Source organism: Pelmatolapia mariae, linkage group LG22, assembly GCF_036321145.2.
Source record: "Pelmatolapia mariae isolate MD_Pm_ZW linkage group LG22, Pm_UMD_F_2, whole genome shotgun sequence".
NCBI classification, from domain to species: domain Eukaryota; kingdom Metazoa; phylum Chordata; class Actinopteri; order Cichliformes; family Cichlidae; genus Pelmatolapia; species Pelmatolapia mariae.
In genome coordinates this window covers 11,318,839-11,338,862 of record NC_086245.2, presented here as the reverse complement: position 1 = coordinate 11,338,862, position 20,024 = coordinate 11,318,839, and the positions used below count along the sequence as shown (strand labels likewise).

General features: G+C 38.1%; 1 protein-coding gene across 1 annotated transcript in view; it reads right to left on the bottom strand.

Annotated features, from left to right (window-relative positions):
* The window catches only part of LOC135932855 (ephrin type-A receptor 7-like), a 155,903-nt gene extending 154,884 nt beyond the window's left edge, over positions 1–1,019 (bottom strand). The window contains exon 1 of the mRNA XM_065470562.1: positions 817–1,019. Coding sequence (XP_065326634.1) covers positions 817–895 — 79 coding nt within the window. The 5' untranslated portion in view covers positions 896–1,019. The remainder of the gene's footprint in view (positions 1–816) is intronic.
* Between the last annotated feature and the right edge of the window lie 19,005 nt (positions 1,020–20,024).

Here is a 20,024-nt window from a genome sequence, read left to right as displayed (position 1 = left end):
GAGATTCATACAGTCAGATAAGCACTGAGTCAACATCTTATAATGCATCCCGTGGTCCGCGCCACAGCATCAGTGACTGAGTATGAAAAGACAAAGAAACCAGTTGCACAAAGATGCCGCGACGAAAGCCTTCCGTACAAGTCATATCTTTGTGGCAACAGCCCGAGGATTTCTTTTTCATAACGAGGACGGCTGTCTGAACCAAACTCACTTCCTGAATAAATCATAAACTAAATGTTAAAGCAAGCACCGGCTCTATGTGGGATCACAAATCTGTCACAGCGCATAGTCTACACTTTGTGCCTTTACAGCTAAATCTTTAAACTTGTGCACATCACTATTTTTTTGTCCAAGTTTACCATGTAAACTCTGTAGCACTGCTGTTAAAGAGTAATCCGTTGTTTTTGTTTGCTTGTTTTAGTGACAAACTAATAAACTAAAGTGACGTGTTTGTCTGTGTTAAACTGAAAGATTAAAAAATCTGATGTATTATTCGGACGCTTGAGAGCCGTCGCTTTGAATTCACTCAGCACAAATGCGTTTTCTGTCACACTACAGCTTTTTCAAACGCATCTATTGCTCCATTATCTGGTAATCACCGCCTCTCATCTATCTCTCTAATGTTTTTTATTTTCTTTTGTTTTTAATTACAAGACGGTTTTCTAAGTCCGCCAACATTAATTCCCTCTCATGCACCTGCTTCTCATCACAGGACAAGTGCAAATGTCAAACTATCTTTACCGCGGACATCTGTCTCCTGATTAAGGCTGCCGTAGCCAGTTTGGGAACAACCGATCCGTTAATTTTTTCACATACCTTCTTCTGCATTGTAGTCTTTCACTTCGTTCAGCAATAATATCCAAAGCACCGAAATCAGCGTTTTACGGAGATCCATGTTTCTCTGGCCAGTTCCGCGGGGCTCTTGTCATCTCTCTCCAGCCTGCGCGCAACGCACCGCAGCAGAGACGCACTCAGTGTTTGAATCGAGCGAATGCCGTCTGGGCAAGTAGTGCGGGATCCGGAGAGCCACGCGGCCTATTTGATATCTCGGGGGAGGGTTCTGAAGGGGAGATTGACATCGAGCGAGCGCAATGAAGTGGGACGCGGAGTAGTGGGTACTGCAGGGTCGACCTATCAAGGAACTGCAACCTGGAATCTTCACGCCAGGTGTTTTCACTATCTAGAGCGAACAGACCCGAAACCGCAGTAGAGCTCCGTTTTCGCATATGTCGATGTCCTCACAGAAAGTGACGTGAGTAACTTTGCTGAGTAAAGACCTGGGATTTTTGGTAGTTATATCATGACATGTGTTAGAGTTTAATGGGGATTATTTGCTTCTGTTCTCAAAGTATTTGTTCAGTGAGCAGCAATTCTGAGAGTAATGTGCAGGATTGAAGGGACGTCCTGAGTGGGAGGGTGAGGAGTCCTCATTTAGCTGGTGTTGTTTCATTTGGATAGTGCAGGAGTTTTTTTTTTATTAATATGTATATTACGTAAATGTAGCAAAGCAAGATTATATATACAACATATACCAAATATAATTTAAATGAAGCTAATTTAAATCAACATTGTAAAGGTTCACGCTTTACTTTTGGTGGCTTTGAACATTTCGAAGTATTGAGACAGCAAAAAAAATACTTTAAAGTTACACAGTAGGTTTTAATCTAATTAACAAAAACAGTTTAAGATATTACAGTCTTTTCCTTTCAATTAACACACTGACTTGAGATCATTTCTGTAATGAAAATCACTTTCCTCCCCATGAGGGCTATATTGATTTGGTGCTACTTAAAGTGAGGAGACATGCTCATACCATTCTGCAGCAAGCAAGTAATATTTAGCCTTTTATGAGGTTTGTTTGTGCCTCAGTTTGAGTCCTTAAGACAGCAAGATGAATTAAAACAATGAAAATACTGTTTCAAGGGTTTGCATCATTGTAACCCAAAGACTATCACTTAACAGTCTCTTGTGTCTTCCCTCACTGTCATAGCCACATGCTGAAAGAAAGTGTACACACACACACACACACACACACACACACACACACACACACACACACTACTTTGAATTGATCATTCTCACAGTTTAGCTTGGAAAGCAGTACAGTTTATTGCAGATTGTCAAGCGAGATACTGTTTTTGTAAAGCGAGAACTAGTGATGTGAACACAGGTTGAAACTCCAATCAATGAAATCTTTTCTGAACGCTCAGAAGCGAGGCCTGCAGGAGATTCAAAGGAGCATCTTCACTTTATAGGACTATTTTTAAAGAAACGAAAAAGAAATCATCACATGTGCTTCATTCAAAATATGAAAACAGATTGATCTCGATGGCATGAAAAATGTCTCTACACAAGCAGTTCATATGATTGTTTCCATATAGATTCAGTTATTTTGATCTTGTTCATTTACATGTCTAACTGTTTTAGGTAGAATCACTCATTTTGTCACTTACTTAAACTGAAATTATAGCTGAATAAAACCTGACTTTAGAGTTCAAAATTGAAGCCAGAAGTTGAAAATAAATAAGTAAGTAAGTAAAAAAAAAAAAAAAGTAAACAGCCTATAGAAATGCCTCAATGATATCCACCACTTTGCAGCTCTTCAGTGTGTACTACCAACCTTGGCTATTTAGCTACTTTTCAAACTTTAATGACATGGTAATTAAAAGGGTAGTCAGCACACCTAATTTCCCCCTTAAGCAAGTCCTGCAACTGCCAGACATAAAGCAGCTCTCTAATAAATGTAAGTACTTTTAATAGCGTGCACACACAAAAGCTCCCCTTTTGTGCAATTGTACGCAAGCACACTCTGACACAGTACAGTGTACATTCTTCCTCCTATATGCTTCATAATAAGCGGTAAGAATCATCATCGCAGTTTTCACCCAGCCCCCTCGCTATTTCTGATCTTTCTACTCGACCGCAAGCTCGCGCACACACATACGTATAAACACGCACTCACACACAGATTATGGCCCATCAGCCTGACTGATCCTCCCCAGCAGGGGGGCTGGTAGCCTCAGCTCTGGGAGCTGATGAACATGATCATCTGTCCTCCTCTGTGGTCATTACTCACCAAGGACAGAGGCCAACAGCCCCACTCACTCATTCTGTGTCTCTCAGAGTCCATTATGTACATGCACACAATCGTCTATTTTTTGCTCTCAGTTTCACATCACATATCTACCACTTAAATGTCTGGCAAATTTCAAAGCTTAAATTCAAAATGTGGGATCACATTTGCTGTGGTTTTACCACAAAGCCCACGTATCCTTGTTCAACTCACCTTATCATGCTTCTGTGCTGGCAACAGCCTGTGATGGGGGTATTATGTTTTTGGCTACTCTGGCCAGCAGATTTTCATGAAAAAAAGGGGTATTGAAGGAATTTTGAATTTGACACACATAATCACAGGGCTTCGTGGGTGAGCTGGTTATATTTGGGTGGTCAAAATCCAAAGTTCAGGCCTTTGAGGGCTCAGAAGGTATGCAGCAGTGATAATAAAATTTGACAAAATATCAGATTGGATAAATTGATGATGACATTAATATCTGAAAAGTCAAAGGTAAATTTCGTTGTGAGACTGGTGACATTGAAAAATGTGGAGAGTGTGTGAAGAATCCACCACCTAATATCTTTGCAATTACATTCACATTTTAAACCTGCCATGGTTAAAACTTTCTTTTCTATGAAAATCAACTGTACCTCCTGGTCATTCACTTAGAGAGCAAGCATACAACTGCAAGGGAGTTATACTTTTTTAAAGTAAGGAATATTGTGTAGTTTGGTACACACTAGGGAGTGTTTTTGGGGAGCTGGATGGTAACAATAGAACAATAAAACAAACTATATTTCCCACAATTCATGGAAGGATGAAAGAACATGTCACTAGATGAAATGATGTGCAACACTGGGAATATAATTTGATGGGGTGTAGCTGGGCTGTAGCTTCGAAGTTGTTGTGGTTTTTTTCCACCAGATTTAAAAATATATATATTTTTAATCGATTCCTTTGTTCAAAACATTAAAGGGAAAACTAAAACAAAAATACCCAAAACTAATTATTTACATTTGGTAAACCCATTAACCAAATGTAAACATTTAACATCTCTGATGTAATGCAGTGATCTCTACTATTTTTAGCATGCTAACCAGCTTCCCTGGACTTGATCCCTTGTAATATTGCTTTGAATTTCATGATAGTCAATTATGTAGCCTCTACTATGCCCTCTGTCCATCAAAAGAGATAGAAGATTCAGCATTGCCGAGAGAAGATATTATTCTCCTATAATTCAGACTGATGCAATGTTAGCTAAAGTTCCTGGTAAACAACACTGTAGGATTAAAAAGATTGCTCAGTGTCTTTTACCACATTTAGCTTCTTTCCACTCCACTTATGACAACTGCAGCGATTTCTACACTGTAGTGGTGGTGACTGTATATGGCATCAGGAAACCAAGCACAATATGCAGATATCCATGTGTCATAGAAATTAAAGAAGGCAAGAAGTTATCAATCTAAGATATTCATTATAGTGGAATTACACTGTACCTTATTCTTACTTCAGAACACTGGAGTTTTGTGTGGTCTGTTGAAATTAATGTGTATTACATATACATACATTACATATTTTCTTTGCAAACTCCTTTGACTGTATTACATATACATATATACATATATATGTATATATAAAACATATAAATGTCAAAGAAGAAAAGTCCTACTCTTCTATTCATTCTTTTGTAAAAGTGCAAAAAGTTTTTTTTCACCCCTTTCTCCTTCTGTCATGACATGCCCACACAATGGAGGTCAGTCTACAGCAACACTTCCCGGTGGCGATGTGTTTGCATTATTGATCGGGAATACAATTAGGCTACCACAACAAGTAAAAGTAAATACCTTGTATATACAGAGGAGGCAGTGAAGCAGTTAATTGATATAAATTCTGCACGAAATCCATGTACACATATATGTACATGCAGCTTCATTACCTTGCAACAATTTCATGTCCAGGCTCTTTGCTGGTCCCTCCCTCTTCGCTTCATCTCACATATTTTTCAAAGATGGATGAAGAGGAGCAAAGTCACCTGACCTTTTCTGTTCCTGGCCTCTTTTCCCCATCATCTCTGCAGAGCCAGCGGTAGCAAAGATAATTAGGAAAGAGGTTACTGAATACAACTGTGACTATTTAATCAGACATTTTCCACATTATGATTTGAAACTTACCAAACATCCAACAAAATAAACATAAGGTAGCTCAATTTCTTCTTTCTCCTCCTTTCAGAGTAACCAAGCAACATAATTGTACACCACAGACATTTTCTAGTAAGGAGCCCTCTGGACCAGGACTAAACCATGCTGCCTGTGATGCAGACGAGAAAATTCCCAGTTCCAACCAGGAATCTTTATTGTCATTCCAGCTTCCACCCCTCTGTCTATTTCTTTGTGTATCTGTGATCATAAAGGAAGAAAATATCCAGCAAATAATGTTTTCTTCACTATCCAACAGCTCTTGCTTGCTTCTGAGTCACTGGCTTATGTCAAACACTTTGTTTTGGAAGCTATCTCAGTTTTAGCAGTGCATGCATTCAGTTATTTTAGTGATCATGATGAGGAGCACAATGACCCCCCCCCCCCCCCCCCCCCCCCTTCACAGAACAGTGCATTGGAGCATTTAATGGTGGGATGTGCCACACAAGCTGTGTGACCACATGCATTCACAATCAGCTCAATTCTGGAGGTTCGTTACCTTGCAACAGTGTCATTCTTATATGCTCTTTTGTCCCCTGCCTCTATGCTCACCCTTGCAGACACATCACAGAGGTGGGGAAAAATAGAAGCAACAACATCAAAGTCACGTGTCTGATGTGAAAGTCAACACAGGAGCAAAACGGAGAGGGAATTATATTTCAGATTTGCAATGTCAGATTTGGCTTATACTGTACCTCACTCAGATTAGTACAGTGGCGCTGGTCATGCCCACACCAGTGGTCTATCTGAATCAGCCAGCGTGTGTCAGCTGACCCTCCTTCATAATCCTTCTCTTGGAAGCTGATTGGAAGCTGCAAGGCTCCCTGGTTAACTATCATTTTAGATTAAATAATTCAAATCTCATAAAAGCTTAAATATTATTTAACCAACTTTCCAAAAAGGGAGAGAGAATAGCATGACAGGGAGAGAAATATAGAGTACACTCAGGTGGGTGAGAAAAGGAGAAAAGGAAATGGAGTGGAAAAAAACATTGCATGCAAAGTGGGATCAGTAAGCAGCACTGTAAAGTTCAGGTTCACAACTGTTAACAGGAATTTGTAGGCAACACAGAAAATATCCAGGACGGGCTGGGAATTGGTGTGGAACTTGAATTTCTGGCAGTTAAGAAGCAGTTGAAAGTGAAACTGTTCTTTTTATTGGGAGCCAGTAAAGGTGTCATTGTTTTATGAGTGTTACTCGGATGTCACAAGACATACTGATCTCATAAAATCTACAGTATATCATCAATAAAAGGAGATGTAGTTTGGAGGAGGTATAAGTCACAATTAGGGTGGTGAGTGGTTTTATTTGTGATACTCCAGTGGTCCCTCCTCCCGCACCTTCTTCTATGTTCCTGTAATTTCTGAGATTTAAAACGATCTTAGGGGGAGTGAATGGGATTGTGGTGGAACATGGTGGCTAGAGAAAATGTAGGAGAGGAAATGGAGTAATAGAAGGAGACAGTGAAGGGAGCAGGTGTTTTGATACCAGTAGGTTCCACGTCCCAGACATATTGTGCCATAGCTGTGTTTGTCCCCCAGGGTGGACTCCTGCAGATTCTGCCACTGAAAAGGTGTTAATGTGTCGCTGAAAGAGACACGCATATATACGTTACACAATCATACGAGAAAAAGTTAACACACATTAACAGACCCACACATATATCCCAACAGCCACACTCACAGCAGAGGTGGCAGAAGTAGATACAGATTGTTTTAAACAGACACGGGGGAGCAAGCGTCACTCTTTGCTTTATGTGCACAGAATCATCATTCCCTTTACGAGATGATTAACTCCCAGGCGCTAATCACATCAACATTTCATAATGAAATTAGATTACAGATACGCTCTAACAATATCTCTGGATGCATTGTTTTTATCGCCTTCATTAGTATTTCTATAATAGCCTGTTTGTGATTTGCTAGTGGATTTATTACAATAATACTTTTCTTTTATTAATGCAAATGAGATAATAACTTCAGTTTGTGGTCTGGCTATAAATCAGACATGTTCACATGTGCTGTGGAAGTGACAGAGGGGAAATAAAAGGTCACAGTTCATAAACTGGACTCATTGCAACATTAAGAGTTTACACTAGCTTTGAATCTTTATGTCAACCTTATTGCAGAAATATGTCACACAGGTGTCCTCACAGCATGTCCAGGGGTAAAATAGCCCATGAGAGGATGGCTGTCATTAGCTGGTAAGTCCTCATGTTGCAGTTAGTTCCAGGTACAGCAGTCTTCTGTGTTATTTAAGTTTTTTGAAATGACTGATGTTATATCAGGACATAATGTGGTCTCTGTGGAGAGAGAAGTATCCAGACTTTTTTAATTAAAAGTACCAGGGCTGTGCTTAGCAATGCAATATTACATTGCTGGGAAAAGCTAAACATTTCTTTCTCACAAGCAAAATCATCGGTCTGCAAGGAAGACCCTTACACATGGATGAAAACATATTTGATGTTAGATGTCTGAATGGTAAGCATTTCATTTACCCTCATTGGTCTTTGCAAAATTCATTTGAAGATTACATTTCTTAACTTACCTGGAACCCTTTTCGTGTATCTGTTTTGGTCTTATAAATTTATACTCTCTGGCTGTTTGCTCAAATGAAAACTTTTAAATTAGACACCTCAAGGGTCTCAATAGCACTGCTGTGAGGTTTGGTTGTGTGTTTTGCGCACACAAAAATTGCGCCTCTGACCTGACATTTTTGTCTTAGATCATCAGGCAACTGGAATTACAAGGAAGCACAGTGAAGTTATCTTACTAGTCACAAACAACATCCTACTTACACCATTCTGCTTCCAATTATCTGAAATTGGCAGCACGAGAAAATTTAAAAAGCCAATAGATATTTTTAGTCATTACTTTATCTTGGAAAATATTCAGAGTTTTGGCAGGAAACATAGGCATTAGAAGCAAATCCTGTTCTTGTGTCCGTGACAAACTTTTTCATCTTATCTTCCTTTCATTTCTCATTTTACATTCATCCAGTGAACAGAGAGACTAAGAAAGAATAAAAGGTTGCGGATTGACGCCTAGAAAGAAAAGGCATGGAGAAAAATGTAAATAAAATCGGATAGAAAAAGAGGACACAGGAAAGGCCGGGCCAAGCCAACTGTCAAGTAGCCATGTGGCAGTTTGCAGATAAGGCCCGTGACTAAGTAATCAGGAATATACAGTGTGATCTACTGCTCACCGACACGTTCCCGGATATGACATCTGCCCGGCAGCCTCATTTCTCAACCACAGCAGGCCGATTCTGAGGCGACTCACTCGGCAGGAACTGAATCCGATAGCGTTTTTCCAAAGGACTGTTATTCCAGCCACCACAGCTACTGTGCCAGTATTTTTAAATATCAACACAGATAGCACAAACCTATCATGACTTCAGATAAAGTTCAATTATAGAGTTTACACAAACTGCCTTAGTTCATATGGAGCTGCGCGTGTGCCTGTTCCTCTTTAGCAGGATGATCCTTTTATATTTAAATCGGTGTGTGAGTGTGTGTGTGGTAGTTCGGGGTTGCAGGGTGGTTTATCAGACACTGAATACACTCTGTGCAGGTGATGGGAGATTAGGGAACGCCACTGTTTCCAATTTTTAGAGCTGACTTCAGACAGCCAGGAAATGGAACAACTGTGACATCTTTTGCTTTTTCTTCACCTTTTTTTGTTCCTTTAACATTCCCCCGCCCTTCTCTTTCTACTTCCCTCCATCTTTCTTCCTGACTTATATTTATTTTCTACATATCAGTTCCTCTAGTCCTTTTTTTTGACTGTTGTCCTGTTAAAATAAAGCACACATATGGCAACATTCAAACCTATGGTATCAAACCTTTTTTCTCAGTAATCAGAGAGATCCCAGTAACTATTGGTCAGATTCTTTAGGTGATGTGAGAGGTTTTTTTCTAATGATGGATAAAATGTGAAAGAGTGGAGGATATGAAAAATCGATTGAGTTGAGTGAGGGAAGTAGAAAGAAGAGAGAATGAGGAAGCAGTGGACTGACTTTGAAAAATGTGTTGCTTTGCCAGCAGAGGCTGGATGTCTCAGGAGACACCAATAGGAATTCATCATAAGAGACAAATTGTATGGCAGTACTATCCCTCTTTAACTTATATATGTACGTCTCTGTGTGTGTATGTGTCTGCACTCACAAGCTATAACAAAAGAGTGTTTTTTAGTATGTGTTTAATTGGTGATTTTAGAAGTTTGTGTGACTGAAAACCCTTCAATACATGGTTATCCCTGGGACTGCTCAATGACAGTAATATTTAACCTTCACATCATGATACAATGCAACAAAAGACAGATAAGTGTTCGCCCATGACGATTCGTATTTTATTGTCACCTATATAGATATTGAACCAACTCACACTATTCCCTTGTTAGTGTCAAACGTAAAATTGAATCATATTTTCAACTTGTAACCACAATTGCAAAAAAGTACCGACACTGAGTAAAATGGAAGTATGCAAAAATGTTTATATGCTATGTAAAATATAAGAAAAACAGAATTTAATGATTTGCAAATCATTATACTCCAATTTTTAAGGTCCGAGATTATAACAAACACTGTTCATCTGGTGGAGGGTATGTAATATTGAAGATCTTAAAACACTCAAGGACGCCAGGAGCAACATTGTTTCCAGAGGCATTAGAAGATGTACTTACACAACAAGTTTCTGGAAAGTAAGAAGACCACTTTCTGCAATTTTCAGGGCAAAATGTGTACCTTTCCCTGCTAGATAGGTTTTTGTAAACGAAGATTCAAATAGTGCATATGATGCATTCCTATCAACTGTAATTTCACTATATGAAAAACATTGTCCTTTAATGAAAATCACTAGAAAGCATCACAGATCAAATAAGCCATGGATCACAAAGGGAACAGAAGATGCATGTAAAATGAAAAATAATCTATATAAGAGATTCATAAAACAGAGGACAAAAGATGCTGAAATAAAGTACAAGTTATATAAAAATAGATTAGTAAATATTATACGAACACGTAAGAAAGAATATTACCACACATTATTGGAGCAAAGTAGAAGTAACACACAAGAAACATGGAGGTTATTAAATAGTATAATCAAAAATGGCTCAAAAAATAAGAATTATCCAGACTATTTTAAAAAAGATAAAGATATTGTGCTTAATAAAACTAAAGACATTGCAAATGAATTTACTGATTTCTTTGTAAATATTGGCTTTAATTTAGCAAAAGAAATTCCAGAGTCAAGAAGTAATAATGAGCTAAATAAACATATTACTCAGAATGTGTCCTCCATGTTTATTGGTGCTGTAACTCATAGAGAAATAATTAACATTGTAAAAACATTTAAAAATAAAAAGTCCACTGACTGTTTTGGTATTGACATGATATTAGTTAAAAGTATTATAGAATATATAGTGCAACCTTTCGCATACATTTGTAATCTGTCCTTTCGAACTGGTATGTTTCCCTCAAAAATGAAAATAGCAAAAGTTATTCCAATCCATAAAAACGGAGAGAGATGTCAATTTACCAATTACAGGCCAATATCCCTACTCCCACAGTTCTCAAAAATCTTAGAAAAGTTTTTTGTTAATAGACTGGACAAATATATTGAGAAGCATAATCTCCTAAGTGATAACCAATATAGCTTTAGAGCGAAAAGGTCCACTTCGATGGCAGTGATGAAACTTGTAGAAGGATATCTAATGCAATAGATAATAAGGAATATACTGTTGGTGTTTTTATAGACTTAAAAAAGACGTTTGATACAATTGGTCATTATACAGGGTGGGCCATTTATATGGATACACCGTAATAACATGGGAATGGTTGGTGATATTAAAGTCCTGTTTGTGGCACATTAGTATATGTGAGGGGGCAAACTCCTCAAGATGGGTGGTGACCATGGTGGCCATTTAGAAGTTGGCCATCTTGGATACAACTTTTGTTTTTTCAATAGGAAGAGGGCCATGTGACACATCAAACTTATTGGTAATGTCACAAAAAAAAAAACAATGGTGTGCTTGGTTTCAACGTAACTTTATTCTTTCATGAGTTATTTACAAGTTTCTGACCACTTATAAAATGTGTTCAATGTGCTGCCCATTGTGTTGGATTGTCAATGCAACCCTCTTCTCCCACTCTTCACACACTGATAGCAACACTGCAGGAGGAATGCCAGCACAGGCATCCAGTATAGATAGTTTCAGGTGCTGCACATCTCGTATCTTCACACCATAGACAATTGCCTTCAGATGACCCCAAAGATAAAAGTCTAAGGGGGTCAGATCGGGAGACCTTGGGGGCCATTCAACTGGCCCAGGACGACCAATCCACTTTCCAGGAAACTGTTCATCTAGGAATGCTCGGACCTGGCACCCATAATGTGGTGGTGCACCATCTTGCTGGAAAAACTCAGGGAACGTGCCAGCTTCAGTGCATAAAGAGGGAAACACATCATCATGTAGCAATTTCAAATATCCAGTGGCCTTGAGGTTACCATTGATGAAGAATGGACCCACTATCGTTGTACCCCATATACCACACCAAACCATCACTTTTGTTGTTCCAACAGTCTTGGAGGGATCCATTCAATGTGGGTTAGTGTCAGACCAATAGCGGTGGTTTTGTTTGTTAACTTCACCATTCACATAAAAGTTTGCCTCATCACTGAACAAAATCTTCTGCGTGAACTGAGGGTCCTGTTCCAATTTTTGTTTTGCCCATTCTGCAAATTCTGTGCGCCGATCTGGGTCATCCTCGTTGAGATGCTGCAGCAGCTGGAGTTTGTAAGGGTGCCATTTGTGAGCAGCTAATATCCGCCGAAGGGATGTTCGACTAATGCCACTCTCCAGTGACATGCGGCGAGTGCTACGCTGTGGGCTCTTGCTGAATGAAGCTAGGACAGCCACTGATGTTTCTTCATTAGTGACAGTTTTCTTGCGTCCACATTTTGGCAAATCCAACACTGAACCAGTTTCACGAAACTTAGCAAGCAGTTTGCTAACTGTAGCATGGGAGATGGGTGGTCTCGTAGGGTGTCTTGCATTGAAATCTGCTGCAATGACCCGGTTACTGCGTTCACCAGATATCAACACAATTTCGATCCGCTCCTCACGTGTTAACCTCTTCGACATGTCAATGGCTGTGAACAAAGAGAAACTTGTAAATAACTCATGAAAGAATAAAGTTACGTTGAAACCAAGCACACCATTGTTTTTCTTGTGACATTACCAATAAGTTTGATGTGTCACATGGCCCTCTTCCTATTGAAAAAACAAAAGTTGTATCCAAGATGGCCGACTTCTAAGTGGCCACCATGGTCACCACCCATCTTGAGGAGTTTGCCCCCTCACATATACTAATGTGCCACAAACAGGACTTTAATATCACCAACCATTCCCATTTTATTACGGTGTATCCATATAAATGGCCCACCCTGTATATTAATGAATAAACTGGAGAGATATGGTATAAGAGGGATAGTATACAAGTGGATGAAAAGTTACCTGGATGACAAATATCAATATGTCGAAATCAATAATGTAAAATCTAATCATTTGAAGGTAACTTGTGGTGTTCCTCAGGGCTCTGTGTTGGGCCCTAAATTATTCATATTATATATAAATGACATATTTAGTGTTTCCAAACTGTTAAAATGTGTATTGTTTGCTGATGATACCACTCTGTATTGGTCAGGTAAAAACCTAGAACAGCTTCTGACTACAGTGGAAAAGGAGTTAAATACATTAAAAAACTGGTTTGATATAAATAAGTTATCGTTAAATATGAACAAAACAAAATTTATTATTTTTGGCACTAGACAAATGAAAAATGTATCTAAAATCAGGGTTAATGGAATTGAAATTGAAAGAGTGTACGAAAATAAATTTCATGGAGTGATAATTGATGATAAGCTGAGCTGGAAGTCACATATAAACCATGTGAAAACAAAAATGTCAAAACCCATTGCTATTCTCTACAAAACAAACCATGTCCTGAACAAGAAATCATTATACACACTTTATTGTCCATATATGACTTATTGTCTAGAGATATGGGTTAATGGATATAAAATAACTACTCTTCCTATTTTCAAGTTACAAAAAAGAGCTATAAGAATTATAACTCAATCAAACTATATAGAACCAACTAACATTTTGTTTATTAATCTGAATATCCTGAACAAAATAACACACAAAATAACTTGCTTTGCCGCAGTACTCAGAAGCTGTTTGAAGTCAGAGCGAGTCAATATGACTTAAGGGGAACAGATTTCTTTTTTTTTTAAAAAAAAAAACAAGATAAGGACAAACATAAAGCAGAGATGTGTTTCTGTTAGAGGAGTTAACTTGTGGAATAGTTATGACAGTGATTTAAAAAGGTGTAGCTCATTTTCCTTGTTTAAAAACATGTTTAAAAATAGAGTATTAGAAAAATATATAAATCAAGAATGAAAAGAGCAATAATAATAATACTGAAACTCTTGGTTGTTTTGCTTTGATTATTTTAATGAAATTTAATTTAATGTAGTTACTTATCTAAGGTGGAAAGTTTTTTTGTTTTGTTTTGTTTATTGTTTGTTTGTTTGGGTTTTTTTGCTTTGTTTTGTTTTATTCTTTGCTTCGAGCCCTGTGTACAGGAGCTGCATGCTAAAAGATCTTTTGTTAAAAGGGTTGGCGTAATAAGCATATGCTTCAGCCAATACCTTTTGATTAGCCTTGTCCCGTGCTTTCTTGCTTTGTGGTAATCTTTATCCTGTATTCACTGAGATATTTGAATGCTAATCAATAAATCAATTAAAAAAAATAGAGGATTTCAATTTACTCAAAAAGGCATCCTTTGTCTTTTTTTCCTGTCACAGGGAGGCAAGTTTAACACCCAGGCTCTTTTAATAAATGAGGAGCTATTCTCTCAAAATCCTTGGAGAATGTGGTTTGGCATTGTCCTCCTTAACTAAGAAAGTCTTTCCCTGAAAAAAAAAAAAGACGTAATCTAGATATCACCATATGTTTGTCGAAAACCTGCATATATTATTCAGCATTACTGGAGTCTTCATACACGTGCAAGTAATTCCTGTCAACTGCTTAAGTGTGTGTGTCCAAAAAAAACCAGTGACATTTCTGGATCTTAACCAAGATACTGTTTATTTATATATTTATTTTAGTATCACATTACTGTTTGTCTAAAGTTGCTCTTGCACTTCATAATAAGTACATGTTGAAGATTAAAAAAAAATCGGTTTCAATATCTTTGTGCTATTTCCAGTTAAAAGGTGAGTTTTAATCACATCATTGCGTTCTTTTTACACAGTTTTTAATTTGAATTTTATATAACAACTTTTTATGAAATGAGTCTGTAATATCAGGTCAACAACAGCAGCTTCACAAATCATTAAGAAACCATAATATTACTTGCTGAATGAACCCCACTGTAGCATATATTAAGGTACAGCAATTCATTGTGTGACACATTTTGTAATTAAGCAGCTACCTAATACAGGGCTCAGGATGTATAAATTAGATTACAGCTCCACAAATCAAGGGTATTTTAATAATATCATCACTGTTGCAATTAAGGCGTACAACTTTCTGCTCCAAAAAGCCCCTCCCCCACACACTCTTCATGATGACCACAAATGAATTCACATGTAAAGGCTTCAACATGTACAGCGGCACAAATGTCTTGTTTATTAGACAGTAATTTTAGTATCCCGAAGAAAAGTAAATGATTAAGTGAATGGTTAAGCAAATACATTCTTTTTTTGATGTAGCATATCAGCAATATAATCAATATGTTGGAATGTGATGACACTAATAGCAACAGCTATGACAGTTAATACTTAAATGAGGGTATATGTGAATAATGGCTTTTAGTTAACAATATAATTTACAGAAAGGTTCAAAGAGCCACATACATTTTGTGATTTGATGTCTGGTTGCTTGAGGGGAGCAAATGACCTCCTTGGGGGTCCAGCAGTGGCTGAATACTTGGTAATAAAGAGAAAGAAATGGACAGGAGAAGAGAAAGAGACAGCCACATAGCTAAAGTCTCGAAGAGAGATGAAGCACATGAAGGTGTACGACCAGGGTCAAACTGTTTTCATCACCCCTGTTTATTCCCCGGTGCAAGATGATGAAGACTCTAAATTGCACTAAGATTGAATCTTTAAAGAAATGTATATAAATATACTGGTTGGAGGCTGGCAATAATGCTTGTCGAAGAGGTCTACTTAAAGCACAAACCAATCTCATATCAATACACTGCCATAGATTGGGTTGTAGTAAGCACTGAGGTATTCTTTGCTATTATCTGGAAGCATAACAGATAGCAGATCTTCTTTCTCCATTTCTATTCTCAAAGAAAAAGAATCACTAGAGGTAGATTACAGCTGATAGCCTTTTGGAAAAACAGAAAAATCTGAATATAGACTCTATCTTGCTAAAGAAAATAAAGAAAAACAATTTCTGTCTGACTGTCTGCATCATTCGAGCTACATCAAACTTAACTACTGTACTGATGACGACCTAAGCAAAGTTTGGGGCCGTTTGGATGAGTGAACATCTAATTTTGTTGCTAGGCAGAGAAATTTCTGACCTCATAGATGAGGAAGGAGCTTAGATCAACTGGCTTAAGTCTCGCAAGCCCAAAACCCTATCATCAACCATCTGTTAACCATTGGTGTCAAGGGGAAAATTTATATTGTCCAACCTCGTGTGAATGCTTGATTGATTGAATGTGAAAGTGATCTCAAAGAGCTACACAGTGCTGCACCAATAACCTTGCGACCACCCGCTAGCAGGTTGCTGTGGTCACTGGTAGTTTGCATGGATGATTCACTTCAATTCCATTTATATATCACCAAATTATAACAACTGTCACCTCAAGGGGCTTTATATTGTATATTGAAGAGTAAAGACTCTACAATATGAGACATCTTGTTTATAAAAAACCTGCTGCCTACTTGCCTATGTAGAGAAACAAGAAAGATGATGGTTTAGTGTGACCTTGCTAATAACACACCGTGACACTAAGCACTGCACTAGTATGATTATACTAAGTGTTAGAAGAGTTCTGATGCTTTTGTATATGTGAGTTATAAAGAAACTGAGACTATTTAATTAACAAGTTCATGAATACTACATCAGTTATTGTTTTGCTTGTTGCCTTGAAGGTACAGTAGGGGTGTAAGTACCACTCTCTAGTTTTTATAGATTGAAAACTAACTTTAAATCATAAAAAAATGGTAAATGGCCTGTATTTGTATAGCGCTTTACTAGTCCCTAAGGACCCCAAAGCGCTTTACATATTCAGTCATCCACCCATTCACACACTGGTGATGGCAAGCTACATTGCAGCCACAGCTACCCTGGGGCGCACTGACAGAGGTGAGGCTGCCGGACACTGGCGCCACCGGGCCCTCTGACCACCACCAGTAGGGAACGGGTGAAGTGTCTTGCCCAAGGACACAACGACCGAGACTGTCCAAGTCGGGGCTCGAACCGGCAACCTTCCGATTACAAGGCGAACTCCCAACTCTTGAACCACGATCGCCCTAAAAAAAGAAAGTGCAGTCCACAAGCACATAAGAAACCACACCAGTTACACCACTCAGGCCAATAATAACACATCCAGCCATCTCCATAGTGGTTTTATACTTCACTTTATCATTGACTCAGTGCATCAACAAATATTATTACTATTTGCTGTGGGGTTTTTTTTAAACCCCTGTATTAATATTTGTGTTACAAACTGCCATCTAATTAAGGAGATAGATCAAAATTACCTTGGGTAAGGTTGAGAATTTGTGGCTGTACTCCATGCACACACTTGAATCAAAATTATATTATTATAGAGATGCCGTGATATGAAATTTTAACATTTCTAATTAAGGAGATATATCACAGTAACCTTGGGTAAGGTTGAAGATTTCTGTTTGTGTTGGTGGAGCAAGTAAGTACACGCTTTAATCAAAATTACTACAGGGATACCATGATATGAAATTTAGTATTTATAGCTCAGAATAAGGCGGCAAACTCAAGAAAAACATGGTGCATATGGCATTCTGATTGGAAGAACCCATAATATGAAAATTAAAAGCGAAAAATGTCTTTAAAACCCATCAAAGCTAACATAGCGTATGTGCTGCATGGAAGCTACAGCTTCTTGAACATACAAAACTTCAAAAACCGCTTGTACAGATCTGACAAGGATCTCACCTTTGCCACTTAACCAAATGTCCACTTGTTCAGTTTGTTTGTACTTTCTATCAATCTCTAAAAGAAAGTTGTTGAGTCACAATGGATAACTGTGTTGACATTATCCGACAACATCCAAACAGACATAGACACATACAGCACTTAATACGTTGCTTTATTTACAAGGGTAAAATGAGCAGGAATGTCAACAGCTTTCAACTTCCTTCCCAAACATCTAGCATGCACACTGATGCCGCTCAATTTTGAAGGGACAACAGTGCTATTTGCATAATTGATTGCACCTCCAACCTACAGAACAGGGTACAAACAGAGGAGAAAAGCAAACAGACTGATGATGACATTTGTTCTGGTGAGAGGATAGTGAGCTGTCTGAGAGATTAGTAAGCTGTGATGTAAGGTGAGTGGGGCAAAGGATGAAGAGCTAATCATATGCAAATTCAAAGCAGAATATTCATGCACTCCAATTGGGGTCTCTCTTCGGGATTTCTCCAGGCATGTGAATGAAAAATTGTTCCTCAAACTTTGGCTGAACTTTCCTTACCCTCCCTTGTCATTAAATATGTAAGGCTGTGTTGCAGGAAGCCAAATTTGGGTTGTGTAGACATGGAATAATCAGCATTTTTTTTTTCTGAAGTTTTTATGAGGCGTCACAGTTTGGCACACGGGGTTTGTTGATATCTGTTTGTGCAGCATGTTCATACCTGGATGTTTTTCTTCTTATGAAATTCCAAGATCCTGTTTGTGTCTTACGTGTGCACATCATTTCTGGCATGTGCATATGCCTTGAGGTTACATTTGGTTTTCAAAGTGCTTTAATAGCATTTTTAGAAGCTGTGTAAACGCACCTCTACGCCTGTACATTTAGAAATATTCGTTAAAAAGAATGCAGTTGGTATGCAGATCGTCTTTGCTCTAAAAGGATGAGCAAAAGGGCAAATGAGGCCACCTGAAAGAGACCAGGATTTGATTAAGGACCACATTTCAAAGTGGCCCAAATCAGAATTCACAATTCCTTAAAAAAACTGACAGTAAGTACTACTAAGAGCAATAAAATCAGATTTGGTCCACTTTTGCTCAGTCTGAACCCAAGAGTGCTGTCCCATCTGTCTAAAATATATCAAGAACATATTTCAGCGACTTTCAACATCTTTTTAGAAAGCACTGAATTTACAGCATTGGAAAATAGTTACATTAGATTGTGTATAAAAGAATATTGAGGCATTTTGTTTTCCCGTTTTACCCCGAAAATGCTGACATCACATAATTCAAACTGCACCAAGTGATGCCCCTTATTCAAACAAAATGATCACATAGCAAACCTTTGTGGAACTATTTGCTGACTCAGTGTTGACGCTTTATTTACATCCATCTCTATAATTATGCCCCTGAGCAGACAGTCATAGCCTCTGTAATTCATTCATCTAAACACTGACAAATATGCACACACACCGGATAGATGCATAAACGTCCAAATTATGAGCAAACCCGTACTCACTCACATTCACATATAGACTCATAAATACATATGTGCTGTCTGACAAAAGCACGTAAAAAAACCCCAATGTTTTGGCATCCTCCCGTTACCAAACCCTTTACTCATCTCCCACAGGCACAGGCATAAACACACGTCTTCTTCTGAATCCTATCACACATTTAGTAAAATTGGTAGTTGGTCTTTTGTGGGTTTTCTTTTGGTTTATTTAATGTGTGTATGTGTTTCTCATTATCACTTATTTAACCAGAAGTTCCTTCAGCCTGCAGTTTAGGCCCTCTTCAAGATGAGCAAAACTATATTACACCAGCTGTGCGTCTGATCAAAGTAAGAACGTCTGCTACCTTACCTGTTGGAGCATGAATACAAAGGTAACTCTTCACAGAGAAATAGTTTTCTCATTTTCTAACAGTCAGTTTCGTCTGCTTCCACCTTACCTAGCTACCTACTGCTGCTACTGCTGGTCTACACGGTAATTAAAACAGAACACCACAGAGTGGCTTTTGTTTTCACCTTGTGAGTCCGTGTACATGTGTGCCAAATTGAACTTAAAGCATTTTTTTCGGAGCTGTCTGACTGTTTCAAGGAGCATGCTATTTCTCACTCTGTGTTATCGTGAGCATGTGGTGAATACCTGCAATTATGTCCCAAAGACATTGCACTTATAGAAAGACACACACACACACACACACACACATTTGTACTTGACTGGCTTCATTTGTGTTGCATTACTGGAGCCACTCAAATGATCACTATTGTATCCTTAGACTAAAAGGACACTGATTATGAAACAGAAAAGCAAAAGAAAAAAATCAGTGCATCTTCTTGACTAATGCTTAAGCTATTAAGAATTATTACATATTATAACCACAGTCTAATTTAATTCAAGAATAAAGTGATTTTATACAATTTCTTTAACGAAATACGTATCAGAATGCTGACGTATCATTGGTATTTATTCTCTTAGAAATACATTATTTCAACTATAGAGCTTCAGAGGTGTAGAGAGTCATATTCCCTACCCCATGCATTTAGTCTTTATGCTAAGCTGGACTTAG